General features: G+C 40.4%; 1 protein-coding gene and 1 pseudogene across 4 annotated transcripts in view; both read left to right on the top strand.

Annotated features, from left to right (window-relative positions):
- Positions 1–11224, top strand: part of ACKR3 (atypical chemokine receptor 3) — a 36265-nt gene extending 25041 nt beyond the window's left edge. For all 4 annotated transcript variants that reach the window (XM_072977257.2, XM_072977239.2, XM_020802363.3 and 1 more), the window contains exon 2: positions 9423–11224. In XM_072977257.2, coding sequence (XP_072833358.2) covers positions 9449–10543 — 1095 coding nt within the window. In that variant the 5' untranslated portion in view covers positions 9423–9448 and the 3' untranslated portion in view covers positions 10544–11224. The remainder of the gene's footprint in view (positions 1–9422) is intronic.
- On the top strand, positions 6541–6695 carry LOC140703448 (U1 spliceosomal RNA; annotated as a pseudogene).
- Positions 11225–13637: the final 2413 nt, after the last annotated feature.

Genomic DNA, 13637 nt, shown 5'->3' with positions numbered 1-13637 from the left:
CAGAATCACAATGGAGCTTCCTATGTCTTTCCCCAACGTGCCTGCCAACTTTGGTGAAGATTGGATATTGGACATCTGAGTTATTCACTCGCAAATTGGGTCCCCCCCCCAGGAGAGTTTACCACACGACACAGAAGCCCATTCTGCCTACTGGCTGCAGATCAGATGATCGGGGGCCAGTAGGCAGCCACCCCCCCACAGCCACCCACCCCACAGCCTACCCATTCCCCCTTCCTTTCCCTACATTAGCCCCCACCCCACTCCCATCGACACCCCCTTACCTTAATAGCTGCTGCCGAGGTCTCCATCAGGCCTCTGCAGCCATGGAGTGTAAAAAGGGAGACTGGCTGCCCTTTGCAATGATGGTGGCTGTGGCTTCATTTAGGATAGGGAAGCTGCAGCTGCCATCTTCACAAAGGGCAGCCAGTCTCCCTTTTTACTTGCAGTGGCTCAGACTAGGCCAAGAGACCTTGGCAGCTTCAATTAAGGTAAGGGGCTTTTGGTGGGGGTGGGGGAGGGCTAAGGTAGGGAAAGGAAGAGGGTGGGGTAGCCTGTGGTATTGGGTGGCTGTATGGGGTGGTGGCTGCCTTTCTGCTGCCAATCAGCTGAATGTTTTTTGTTTTGTTTTTTAATAAAAAGTACAAATAAAACAGGTAAATATTAGTCCCTTTGTATTTGTGGGGGGTCTCTGGAACGCACCAATACGGATCGATGGATATTTAATGAATCGGCTATATTCGTCGGAAAAAATGATCCGTTTTTATATCCGTCCCTGTCTCTAGTTTGGACTGTAGTTATATGGAGACTACTTATGGCGATAATTTAATGACCCAGTTACAGTTTCCAAGTTCTGAAGAGTGCCCTGTGTTCAGTGCATTACAGTATCCCAGTCTTGAAGTTACTGAGATGTGTATTGTTATGGCCAAAAGGAGCGGGGATACGTGTAGGCCAGAGGTACCCCTCTAGTTGATGCTGGATTCCAACTCCCATCAGCTTCATTCAGCGTGACTCATGATCACCATAGATGAGAATTGTAGTCTTTCATATGTTTCCCCAAGTGAGAAGGAATGAAAGAATTGTTGTTTAGATTCTGTTTCCAGTCTGGAAACCATGAGGGCTGTTTATTCTTACAATTCCTGAACTATGACAGCATGTAAAAGCAAATGGCTGGTAGTAATTTTTGCTTTCTAAATATCATGTCTGACTTATCTGCATTCTGCTTCTTTGTTTAGAAAATTGCTTTTTCATTTAAACTATTAAATCTCAATAGAATGCATTTCCAAAGCACTCTGATGATGGTTGCAATCCAGTTCTTACTAAAGCTGTAAAATGGAATGTTTTATTTTGTATACCTTATTTTCTTTGTTTTCCAGAGAAGCAGACCTTAACAGTTCTGCCATTGCGTTTCCATTGTGATACTGTTCTGTTTTATGGGGGCAAGAGAGTTCAGAGAAATAAATGCAGGCTATCCAATAAGTGCTTTCTTGGACTGGAAACGGACCAATTCACTAAATCAAATTAAAACTGTCTCTAACGCATGAGCAGGCAGTAATGTGTGTGGTTACTAGTGCAATAAGCAAGTTCTATAAAACAGAAAAACCTTGTTTCTGACAAGAATCAAAGTGGAAACATGGGATGTCAGGAAAATTATACACTCTTAAAAGGAAAAAGTTAAAATTAAAACACAAAACTCATAAATATGAGGATGGGTTGAGCATGTGTATGTCAGCTGCGTTTTCCTTGCCAGGGGTAATGTACCTGTCACGTTTCCACTGTTGTTGACCATTGGCCACATTGGATGGGATTCAAAGGAGCTGGAATGCAGCAACCATTGAAAGGGCACTAGTTCCTCACCCCTGATTTATGTGCTCAGCAACATGACTAAGAGAGTTTGCTTGGTGATATAAAAGTGGCAATACTTCTTTGGAAGAGATCTGAGCAGCACAATGCTTTGTGTATGTGGGATATACATGTAATCATCATACTTGTCTCTCCCACAATCATTTTAAATTTTAATTCTATTTTTATATTTCCATCATAAAATACAAAGAAGCATATAAGAAGCAAAGAAGTACATTTCTCGTCTAGCCTCTTAACAAGTTGTTACCTCATCAACATGTGTCCTGGTCAGCCCATCATCATCATCATTTTTTAGCTTTTTCACTATGTCTCCCATGGTTTTAGCTGTACTAAATTTGTTGCAATCTAATTCTTTCCAGCCACTATTTTTACCCAGTATTGCAAGGGATCGCTTTTTTCATGTTTCAATTGAAATGACTCTATTTTTGCTGATTTAAGATTACTGATTTTTGATGCCTGAGAGACTTTATTTGTAAGAATGAATATTGCAATTGTTTCCTATTAGATCCGAGTGAACCTTTTCAGAATATTTTCCTATCACTAGTTAATCTTTCTTGTTCCCTTCCCAAATGCATTTTAAACTGCCCTGCATTTAAAGAGCAGTTTGTTGATGTAAACATTCTTGTCAGTGAGGAATTGCACTGAGGATATAATTACACCAGGAGTCCGGGGACAAGTTTGCTTCTAAGTAGGCCCCTGCTTGTTTCTGCAGGTGAAATCACTGTAGCTCTCCATACCAATAAGATCAATTATTGTGTGGTAGGAATGAACAGGAGCAGAGGCAGAAAACTATAGCTAAGGAAAACAGCCATTTTCACTGAGATCAGAAATTGCCATTGCCCCTTCACCCGAGGAAAGGAGACAACAGGCTCTTGGTTTAGGGAACTGATGGAATAGCATGCCCACTGACACCCTCAAGACTGTCCTTTACATTGGATTAGGCAATTATACTGGAAGTTAGGGAAAAGCAATGCCAGCCAAATCAGAGTAAAATAAACTACCCCTTGGCAGCTGAACAAGAAAGAGACAATTCTCCAGTGCAAATCATTGGGTTTCCCCACATTTAGCTTTATGTCAAGTAGCCGATGGTTTTTATTTTGATTAGTCAGTCAGTTTATTGTTATGGTCCTTAGACCAATCATATGCGGGGGGAGGGGGAGAGAAAATAAACCTTTACAAATTTTCAAAATTCTTGATACTTCATAAAAACATTTATCATTAAAAGACATTGTAGAATGCAGTATCTAGTTGCCATAAAATTTCCAAAATTCCAGGTGCTTCATAAAACATTTGGTATTAAAAGACAACTTAAAATTTAGTATCTAGTTACCATACAATTTCCGAGACCAGGGTATTGCTGTACAAAAGCTGGCTGCTTGGTGTCTATCTTGATCTGGGTGTCTATATCAGAAAGAAGAAACTGAAGCCTGTTTTTTTCTGAACGGCCAGAAACTTTGTTTATACAGTCATGTGAAAAAGAAAGCACACCCTCTTTGAGTTCTATGGTTTTATGTTTCAGGACATAACAAAAATCATCTGATCTTTAGCAGGCCAAAAAATTAGGTAACTACAACCTCAGATGAACAACACATGACATGAACTGTGTCATCATTTATTTAACAAAAATAAAGCCAAAATGGAGAAACCATGTGTGAAAAACTAAGAACACCCTTACTGCTTCCATAAGAATTAAGAGGCTAAGTAGCAGTCAGGTGTTGCTAACCAAATGGCCTTGAGTAATTGATCATCAGCAAATGTGACCACCTCTATAAAAGCCAAAGTTTTAGCAGTTTGCTGGTCTGGATCATTCAGGCATGTGTTAACACAATGTCAAGGAGGAAACAAGTCAGCAATGATAGCAGAGAAGCAATTATTGCTGCCTATCAATCTGGGAAGTCTTATAAGCCATTTCCAAAGAAGTTAAAGCCCATCATTTTTCAGTGAGGAAGATGATTCACAAGTGGAAAACATTCAAGACAATTGCCAATCTTCCCAGGAGTGGACATCCAAGCAAATTCATCTGAAGACTGGACTGTGCAATGCTTAGAGAAATTGGAAAAAACCCAAGAGTTACATCTCGGACTTTACATGCTTCAGTGAGCGTGTGAAATGTTAAAGTTCATGACAGTACAGTTAGAAAAAGACAGAACAAGTATGGTTTGCTTGGAAGGGTCTTCTCTCTAAAAAGGAAATGGCAGCACGGCTTAGGTTTTCAAAGCTGCATCTGGACAAGACGTTTGGCCATAATGCGAACCAAACACAGCATATCAGCAAAAACACCTCATAACAGCTGTGAAGCACGGTGGTGATGTGGTGATGATTTGGACTGGTTTTGCAGCCACAGGATCTGGGCACCTTGCAGCCATTGAGTCAGCCATGAACTCCTCTGTACACCAAAGTATTCTGGAGTCAAATGTGAGTCTATCTGTCTGGGCAAAATTGGGACATGCAACAGGACAATGATGTCAAGCACACCAGCAACTCTACAACAGAATGAATGAATAAGAAAAGAATCAAGGTGTTGCAGTGGCCCAACCAATGTCAAGATCCCAACCCCAGTGAAATGCTGTGGTGGGAGCTTTAGAGAGCTGTGCATAAACAAATGCCCCCACACCTCAATGAACAGTAGCAATGCTGTAAAAAGAGTGGGCCAGAATTCCTCCACAAAGATGTGAGATATGATAAATACATACAGCAAACAATTACTTCAAGTTATTGCTGCTAAAGGTGGTTCTACAAGCTATTGAACCATAAGATGTTCTTAGTGTTTAATACGTGGCTTCTCCATTTTGGCTTTATTTTTGCTGAATTAATGATGACATGCTTTAATATCTCATGTATTGTTGTTCATCTGAGTTTGAATTTATCTACTGTTCAGACCAGCTAAGGATGATTTTTATTATGTCCTGATAAAACCATAGAATTCTAAGAGGATATACTTTCTTTTTCACTTGTGCCATATCCAACACAAAATTGCCCCCTGAGAGAAAACAATGATTTAGCTGTTTCCTTCTTCCAGAGCTGGGGAGATTAAACCCAGCCAGATAAATGTCCAATTGGAGAAGCTGCTCGTGGGTTCAAAATACCATGCTGTAAGCTAAGAAGACATTTTACTGATGTGTTATCTTATACCAAAGACAGTTCAGTTTTTTCAATAATGTTCACTTTTTTCAAACACAAATTCTGTCTAAATCTGCTCCTGAAGGCTCCTTTAAAAGACTGCCCTTGAAGTGCATCACAAAATTCAGAAAATATTTTAATTTGGGAAGTGCAGATTACTGTATTTTTTGCTCCATAAGACACACCTGACCTTAAGACGCACCTAATTTTTAGAGGAGGAACACAGGGAAAATATATTCTGAACCAAATAGTGCAATATAATATTTAATAAACTATAACAGAATAACATTTGAACCATGTAAAGTGAACAGCAATCAACAGTGGCATTAATATAGACCATTATCAGCCAGTGATAAGACCTATACCACACTACCTATATTTTACATTTCCTTTCATCCACCTCCTCCCCATGCTTATAGAAATGTCTCAATGACAGATGAGATTGTTGTGCAACTCTGCCCAGCTACAGCTCAAGCCTATATTAAGTTAGAAATGGTCTGTCTGATTTGGCACTGCATTGAGAGGTCCCTTTTAGTTGTGTGGAGGATAAATAGTGGAATTAAACTAGTTAACAGCTGGTTTTCCTTATTTACTTTAGGTTATGCAAAAGAACAGCAACACAAAGCTTAACCCAATGCCATTCACCAGCAGTAGCACATGCTCAGCATAAGACCAAATCTCCATTTTCTGACATAATTGAATGTTTGTAGCATGCAAGGCACAACAGGTTAGGCCACACAAAGCCATGAACAATGTTCTTGATGAGCCAAAAAAACTGAATACAAACTGTAGTAGCTGAAATCAGGAAGCAGGTACTGTAATCCAGTTAGAAGCCATGAGGCACAGTTAGTTTCCTTGCTGCAACACCCTTTGGAAATATATTCTCTATTAGATGCCCAGAACTAGTTGAAAAGTTTGCAAGTTGAATCCAAATTTCCCATAGAAATGCATTGAAAATTAATTAATGTATTTTTGTTGGGGGGGGGGAGGTCAGAAACTTTTTGTGCTCTTCTCGCTCCTTCTCCTTCCCCCTCCCCTCTCCCCACCTAACAGTTGATCGGCGCTGGTCTGAAAGGCTTTGCAGGCAGCTTTTAAAGCAAGTACCCCTATGCACGTTTCTACACAAGCAGGTTTCAACTCAAACGGAGCACCTTTTCCCCCAAGCACTAACCCCAAACAAACAGCTTTTAAACTAAATTTAACATTTTAAAACGACAATACCAGGCAGTCCCAGGTCTCTCTCCCAGCTCTCTAACTGCTTGGACTAGCAAGGAAGCAGACAAGCAGCCTCTTCACTAACTGAAAGTTTGAATTTCCCCACTTTCCCTGCCTTCCCTGCATATTAAGTATGCTAATATCTGTGTACTGGAGGATTGTGGGAGGAACATCCAGCCCCTGTTGGGGGTCCTGTGGGGCACCCCAAAACACTGAGTAGCTCTCTTGGCCTCTTTTGGGACTGGGGCTGTGCGGCCCTGTTCTGATCAGGAGATGCAGCTGAGGGTCACCATGCCTTTGGGGGACAGGGCACAGAAAGGGGTAGGTGGTTTAGGGGACATTCAAACTCATACCTGGCAGGGGAGATACCATTGTTATAAAAGTGGTTTTCCTGGGGTAAGGCTCATCTATTGCACTCTGGATGTGCTGACTCCTGTGATTTCCCCAAATGTGGGAAAATCAGCTGCCTAAGTGGGGGACTGTGTTTGTGGTTTCCCCTGTTCTTTCTAGAATTGCTCTTTCCCCTTTGGTCCTTGGCTATTTTCACTGCCTGCTGCCATAGGCCTGTTAGCCTTGCTGGTTTTCCAGGTAGGCTGCAGGAAGCAGATCCTGGAAAGCCAGCAGTGCAGAATGGTGAGGCCCAAACAGCAAGCAGTCTCTGGTGCCAGTTCAGAGGCCTCCCAGCATGGCAGTTGGGGGCTTCTGGGTGGTGGTGGTTGAACCTCTTTTTTACTGTATTCGTTCCATAAGACGCACATACTTTCTCCCCCACTATTTGGGGGGGGAGAAGTGCGTCTTATGGAGCAAAAAATATGATAGGTCTGTTGACTTGAAAATATACACCAAAGTAATTCATTCTTAACCCCTACTACCGTATGCCTTACTCCACAATCTGGGAAGATTGCTATCTCTAGGGAAGAGATTAGGATACTTGTAAGAGAGTAAGATTTGATATGGAGGATCTTTCAAAGAACTTCTCCCAAGGTTAAAGCCTTTTAGGAAATGCTTTTAGACTTAAGATACGTCTCCTGCTACTGTCTGAACTAATGAGCACTGGTCACAAAATGTGTTCAGAGGTAGTGAAGCGTAAGGGTTAGATTCTAGTTTCAGAGCTGTGAGTTAAAAAAATTCATAAATCTTCTGAAATGATTACAAGAGAATAAGATGACCTGCTGTAGTGACTTGATTTAAATATTGTTAACTTGGAAAAGAACAATTTCTGTAGACTTCCAAATATATTTTATATTCTAACTAAAAGCTATAATAATTGTTTCTGATCTTTTATTTCTTGTGTATTTATAGCTGTGAGATACCATTTAATTTTAAAGCTTTAAAAATGGAACAGAATGCCAAGGCTTTTAGAGAAGTCTCAACATGATGTCATCATTATTTATTGTTATTAGTAGTTTTTGGTACTTCCTATTCTGTCTGGCAGTATCTCATACAGTATACCTGAAGCCATTCTCTGTCTGCTTTAACTATATGAAAGACTCATATTCTGTCAATAAAAGTAATCTAGTTTGTAGCCATTTTAGTCTATTTTAGCACAAGAGAAACTAGAAATATTGTAGTTAGCTTAAAGATGCTACAAGACCTCTGGTTGCTCTTCTTATATCTATATTCTCCTTTGCCTGTGAATTTCTACCTGACCAGAATTCTGACCAATTGAGTGGAGTTGCTCCTTGATTGAAGCTAGCTGTTGTTAGTTTAGTTCCCAGCCACAGAAGACTCAGGGAATCAACGGAATTTACACAAGTATAGTTTTATTATTGATACATTAGTTCTGTTGTAGTTTGGACTAAATACTTCTTTTAGTACCTTGGCCAGAGCCAGCCTTCCACCCATCTGCATGTCTCCTATGCTCCCACCTTCCCAGTGCACACCTATTTGCAGTCATCTTGGGAGAGGATGCACCGGGAGGAGGAGGGCTAGTCTCCCTTCAACAGCCTTCCCATAGAAGGTGGTGGCGGGGCATGGTGGCCAGCCCGGCGTGCATGTGCTCTTCCCTCCGCATGCCATGTGACACTCCCTCGAGCACGTTGCCCATTGTCAACAGCGAGGCAGCAACTGTCAGTTGCAGTGGCCAAGCCCACCTCGGAGATATGTCTCCTGCCTCCCTGCCCCAAACAGTTTGGCTCAGCATACTCTCCTCACTGTCCCCACACCAAGAACAGATAGGGATAGGGGACACACACACACACAAACCCCTGTGTCCCACCTGGGGCTACCTTAGCCCTGCGCCCAGCTTCCCTCTACAAAAGAAAGGTGGGAGCACATGAAGAATAGCTCAGCCTGCTTCTCTGTGCACCCCACACACAACACAAACACACAAAAGTGCCCCAAACCCACCAAGCAAGCGCCCCCTGCCCACACTGGAAAGAGTCACCATCTCAAGGCTCATGGCGACCATCCCAAGCGAGTCTCCAGCTTGTTTACCTTCTATGGCTGCACACCTGCCCCCCCCCACCCGCAGGGCTGGATAGAATGGCAAGGCGGGCTGGATGTGGCCCGCAGGCCGTAGTTTGAGGACCCCTGTTCTAAGCTTATTCAGAAAGAAATTGTTAAGGTCTTAACCTGTCAAATATTATAGCACTCTTCCAATTTTATACAGAAGTCGTCCTAACATTTATTGTATAGAAAACACTCATCCAACAGTTATTTGGTTTTGATGGACTTTTTGGATTTTATGGCTACTATGTCTGAGATGTCATAGAAGTAGGTAACTTTTTAAAAAATGAAATGAAAAACCCAGTGTTCTATCTCAATTATCTGCCGGATTCCTATGGTTATTTTTTTGTCCAAAACTGCAGTTTGTGAAGATTTGAAGTATTTTACAGTGACATATACATTACTATCTAACCAGCAGGGGTGTTGGCAAGTCTTTGGGTCTGAGTCCCAAGTCTGAGTCCATGTCTTTGGTACCAAATCCTAATTCCAAGTCTGAATTGATAGTACCAGGTTCCGATTCCCAAACCCCAAGTCCAAGCCCCTATTAAAAATAAGCTTTTTCTCCCATTAAAAAAGGGGGAGGTGGATGGATTTTGAATTGAGTCCAAGTTGAGTCCAAGTCATTGGGAAAAAAACACCAGTGTGACATGACAGTGAGTCTCACAACATCCATGCTAACCAAAGCACACAGAGCTTAAACAACACTTCAGGTTGGAACAAGATAATTGCAAAATGGTGGATGATGTTTAACCATAATGTTTATGTCTCTTCTTTTTTAGGCTCTTCCATTCCAAATTGGTCAGCTATGAATGCCATTGATTTGCCTCCCATTTTTGATCTTACAGAAGTAGAAAATCTGACTGAAAGTAATCTGACTTGCAGCACTGGAGACTGTATCACTGTAGACTCCTTATCATGCCCAAATACCCTCAGCAAAAGCGCCCTGCTGTACACCCTCTCCATTTTTTATATTTTCATATTTATGATTGGCCTAGTGGCCAATTTTGTGGTTGTCTGGATGAACTTTCAAGCTAAAACCACCGGCTATGAAACACATCTTTATATCTTCAATTTAGCTATTGCAGACCTGTGTGTGATCATCACTCTTCCAGTCTGGGTAGTCTCCCTTCTTCAGAACAGCCAGTGGCATATGGGAGAAACAGCATGCAAGATTACTCACCTTGTGTTTTCCATCAACCTCTATGGGAGCATATTCTTCCTAGCATGCATGAGTGTAGATCGGTATCTCTCAGTTACTTATTTCACCACCTCTAACAGTACCAAAAAGAAGAGAATCCGCCAGTGTATCTGCATCTTTGTGTGGCTTTTTGGCTTCCTTGCGTCTGTTCCTGACACCTACTACCTTAAAACAGTCTCTTCCAACAATGAAACCTATTGCCGACCTGTTTATCCAGAGGAGAATGCTAAGGAGTGGCTGGCAGGCATGGAACTGAGCTCAGTTGTTCTAGGTTTTATCATTCCCTTCCCTGTCATTGCCATTTTCTATTGTCTTTTAGGAAGAGCTATATCTGCGTCAAATGACCAAGAGAGGAAGAGCAATGGGAAAATAATTTTCTGTTACGTTATTGTGTTCCTTATCTGCTGGTTGCCATACCATGTTGCTGTCCTACTTGACTTCCTTCTGGCCTTCCATTTCATACCTTTCAGCTGCCAAATGGAGCACTTCCTTTATGCCGCCCTTCATGTGACTCAGTGTTTCTCCCTGGTTCATTGCTGCATCAACCCTATACTCTATAGCTTCATCAACCGAAACTACAAGTATGAACTCATGAAGGCCTTTATTTTTAAGTACTCTGCAAAGACAGGCCTTGCTAAACTGATGGAAACATCCAGGGTTTCAGAAACAGAGTATTCTGCCCTGGAGCAAAATGTTAAATGATCATAGCTTTGCTAAGGACTTTCTTTAACATGTTGTTTTGAACCAGACAGTAAAGATGGGATAAAACAAATTAAAAGAGATTATGAAATGGTGGGGCAAAGCATGTACTCCAAAATGCTGCATTTGAAATGTCTTGTGTGTTATCCTCTGTTAGCTAGTCCACACTGTTCTTCAGTTATTATAGTAGAGAAAATATGCAGTAAATAAAGATGTTCTTGTAAAGTAAGATTTTGTTTATTTTATTATATCTTGCTGGAGGAGCAGATGTTCCCTTCCCTAGCTCTTTTGACTTCACTGTATACATTTTACAGTGTGTATTTAAAAAAAAAAAAGAACTCTATTTTCTTTCTTTTGTAATGGTTATGGAAAATTAAATATATTGAATCCTGTATTTGAAGTATATTGTCTCTGTATTGAGTATAGAATTTCAGAGTATTAGATATTCACTCAGTATACTGTTGTAAGAATAAAACGTGATAGAACTTCTTAATAAAATGTATATGTATGTCTGAGTTTGCCTTAGTGAATACACTGTGGCAAAATAGTTGTAATATAGTCCTTTATTATATATAATGCTCATTATATTGTGTTTTAATAACCCTAACTCACTTAATGGTGTCAAGTATCCCATATTCTTGTATATAAATTATTATTTTTTAAATAAACATCTTTGAAAACAAAGCAAGAATTGCATGTTTGCTTTTTCTAAAAACATCTCTAAACTGTTAGATATTGGATTGCGGGGAGCTGTGACAGAGTCCTCTCAATAGGCAAATATTAAATCCAAACATAGAGGAAGGCCTTCCTGCCCTGCTGATAAATTTTCACTGGCGGTTACTGTTGGAAACAAAATATTGAATTTAGATGAAATTTGGGATATGGATAGGATGAAAACTTACAAAATTTCTTATCCTGATCTTGTCATGTTAAGACTGCCCACCGACACTTCCTTCTGTATAAGTGACATTTTCCAGCTTCCAGTGAAATAAAGACACTTTTCATTTCTTTTGTTTTTAACAGTTCTTCTGCTCAAGAAACTGCCAAATTGTGCCATTTTTTACACCCTTTCTAGTGAATTCTGCTCAAGAAAGATGTCAGTCTGTGCAAGAATAGTAAGACAGCAATCCTATACAGATTGGTGTTTCTTCTGTTTTCTTACACATGAATCTTATGCAGGAAGTTATTCTATATAGCAATTGTAATAATCCTGGAGCTTGCCATTTCCTAGAAGAAGATGAAAATTACCAGGAAGCTTTTAAGAAGTCTCATGAGATGTCCCAGAAAAAAGTGAGAAAAATCTTGTTGTAAGGAGAAAGAAAAGGAGCTCTCCCTCACCACTCAGATTCTTTCTGAAAGCAAAAACCTATGAGATTCACATCCCTAGGGTGCTCCCAGAGTAGGCTTTTATCTTGCCATCGCCCTTCTTCATTCAGAGGATTTTTGGGGAGGTCTGAACAACCTCATCCATTGTAACCTTCCCATGTTTTCGCACCATCCTATTTTTAAAATTATAAACATTAAAAAGGGAAAGATGGAATAATGGAACATTAGCTTTTAACTAGGCATGCTAGGAGCCTTACAGCTAGAAACATTCTTTAAAAAGCTTTTCTATGGTTCTTGGGCTCCCATCCTAGGACTTTAGGGTAAGACACAGCACCAGTCTTGGAGATAAAGACAAGACATTTAGCTATAGTGGTACTTACACATAACCAACACAGGAGGGAAAATGGAATGACTAATTGCATAAAATGATATATGCTTGAACATTCATCCAGCTGTAACATTAGGAAAGATGTTTATTATTTATTTAAAATATTTTTAACCCACTTTTCTTCTTAAAAGAACCCAAGGCAGCTTGTATAAGTAAAAGGACAATATTTAAAAGCTGAAAACAAGTATACAAATATTTTAAAAATTAAACAAGTATATTAAAAGTGGTAAATAAAATCAATACTAAAACACATTTAAAACCAACAGAGCACATATTTATAACTTAAACAGAGTGGGCATTACTCAAGTGCCAAAATAGCTCTCATTGACCTGTATGCATGCTGAGGATGCAAGTACACAACAAAGGAAATGTGTATTCATTTGCTGTGAAGTTGCACTGTTCAATGTAAGTGGCCACACTTAAATTGAACTGGTTGCAGTTCTTTGTAGAGCCCTGCAGGTTGTACACCCTATTTAGAGAACTTACGTTAATAAGCAATTGGAGGATAAGGGAGTTGAAAGGGTCCCACCAAGTCCAATCCCCTGCTCAATGGAGGAATCCAAATCAAAGCAGATCTGGCAGATGGTTGTCTAATTTTATCTTTAATGTCACTCACCACCTCCGGAGGAAACTGGTTCCATTGTCATACTGCCCTAACAGTTAAGACATTTTTCCTGATACTGTATTCTGCCTAAATCTGACGTCCTGTAACCTGAGCCCATTATTATTTGTCCTATACTCTGGGATGATCAAGAACAGACTGCCCTCTCCTCTGTATGATAACCTTTCAAGTATTTGAATAGTGGTATCCTGATCATCCTTACTGCCCTCCTCTGAAATTGCTCGTTCGTTGGCATCCATTTTAACATGCAGTGTGTAAAATTAGACACAGGACTCAAGATGAGATCTAACCAGTGCTGAATAGAGGGGAACTAGTACTTATTTTCCTTTTTTGTAGCCATAGTTGGCTCATATTCAGCTTTTGATCTCCAACAATTTCAAGATTCTTCTTGCATACTGAACTAAGTATTCCCCATCTTTTCCATTTGTTTTCCCCCCTGGGTGTAATACTTTGCACTTATCCCTGTTAAGTTCATTCTCTCGTTTTCAGCCTAGTGCTTGATCTTATCAATCTGTTTGAATTTTGTTTCTGTCTTCCAGGGCATTAGCTATTCCACCTATTTTTGTGTCATCTGCAAATTTCACAAACATTCCCTGCACTCCCTCATCGAAGTCATTGATAAAAATGTTGAAGAGCACTGGATTCAGGACTGAGCCTTATCATTCCCCACTTGTTACCTCCTCCCAGTGTGAGAAGGAGCCATTGATAAAAGCTCTCTGAGTCTGCGTTTGTAGCCAACTGTGTATCCACCTGACAGTTGT

Source organism: Pogona vitticeps, chromosome 1, assembly GCF_051106095.1.
Source record: "Pogona vitticeps strain Pit_001003342236 chromosome 1, PviZW2.1, whole genome shotgun sequence".
Lineage (NCBI taxonomy): Eukaryota > Metazoa > Chordata > Lepidosauria > Squamata > Agamidae > Pogona > Pogona vitticeps.
Note: the sequence above shows the minus strand (reverse complement) of the source record. Positions and strands in the feature narration are given on the sequence as shown.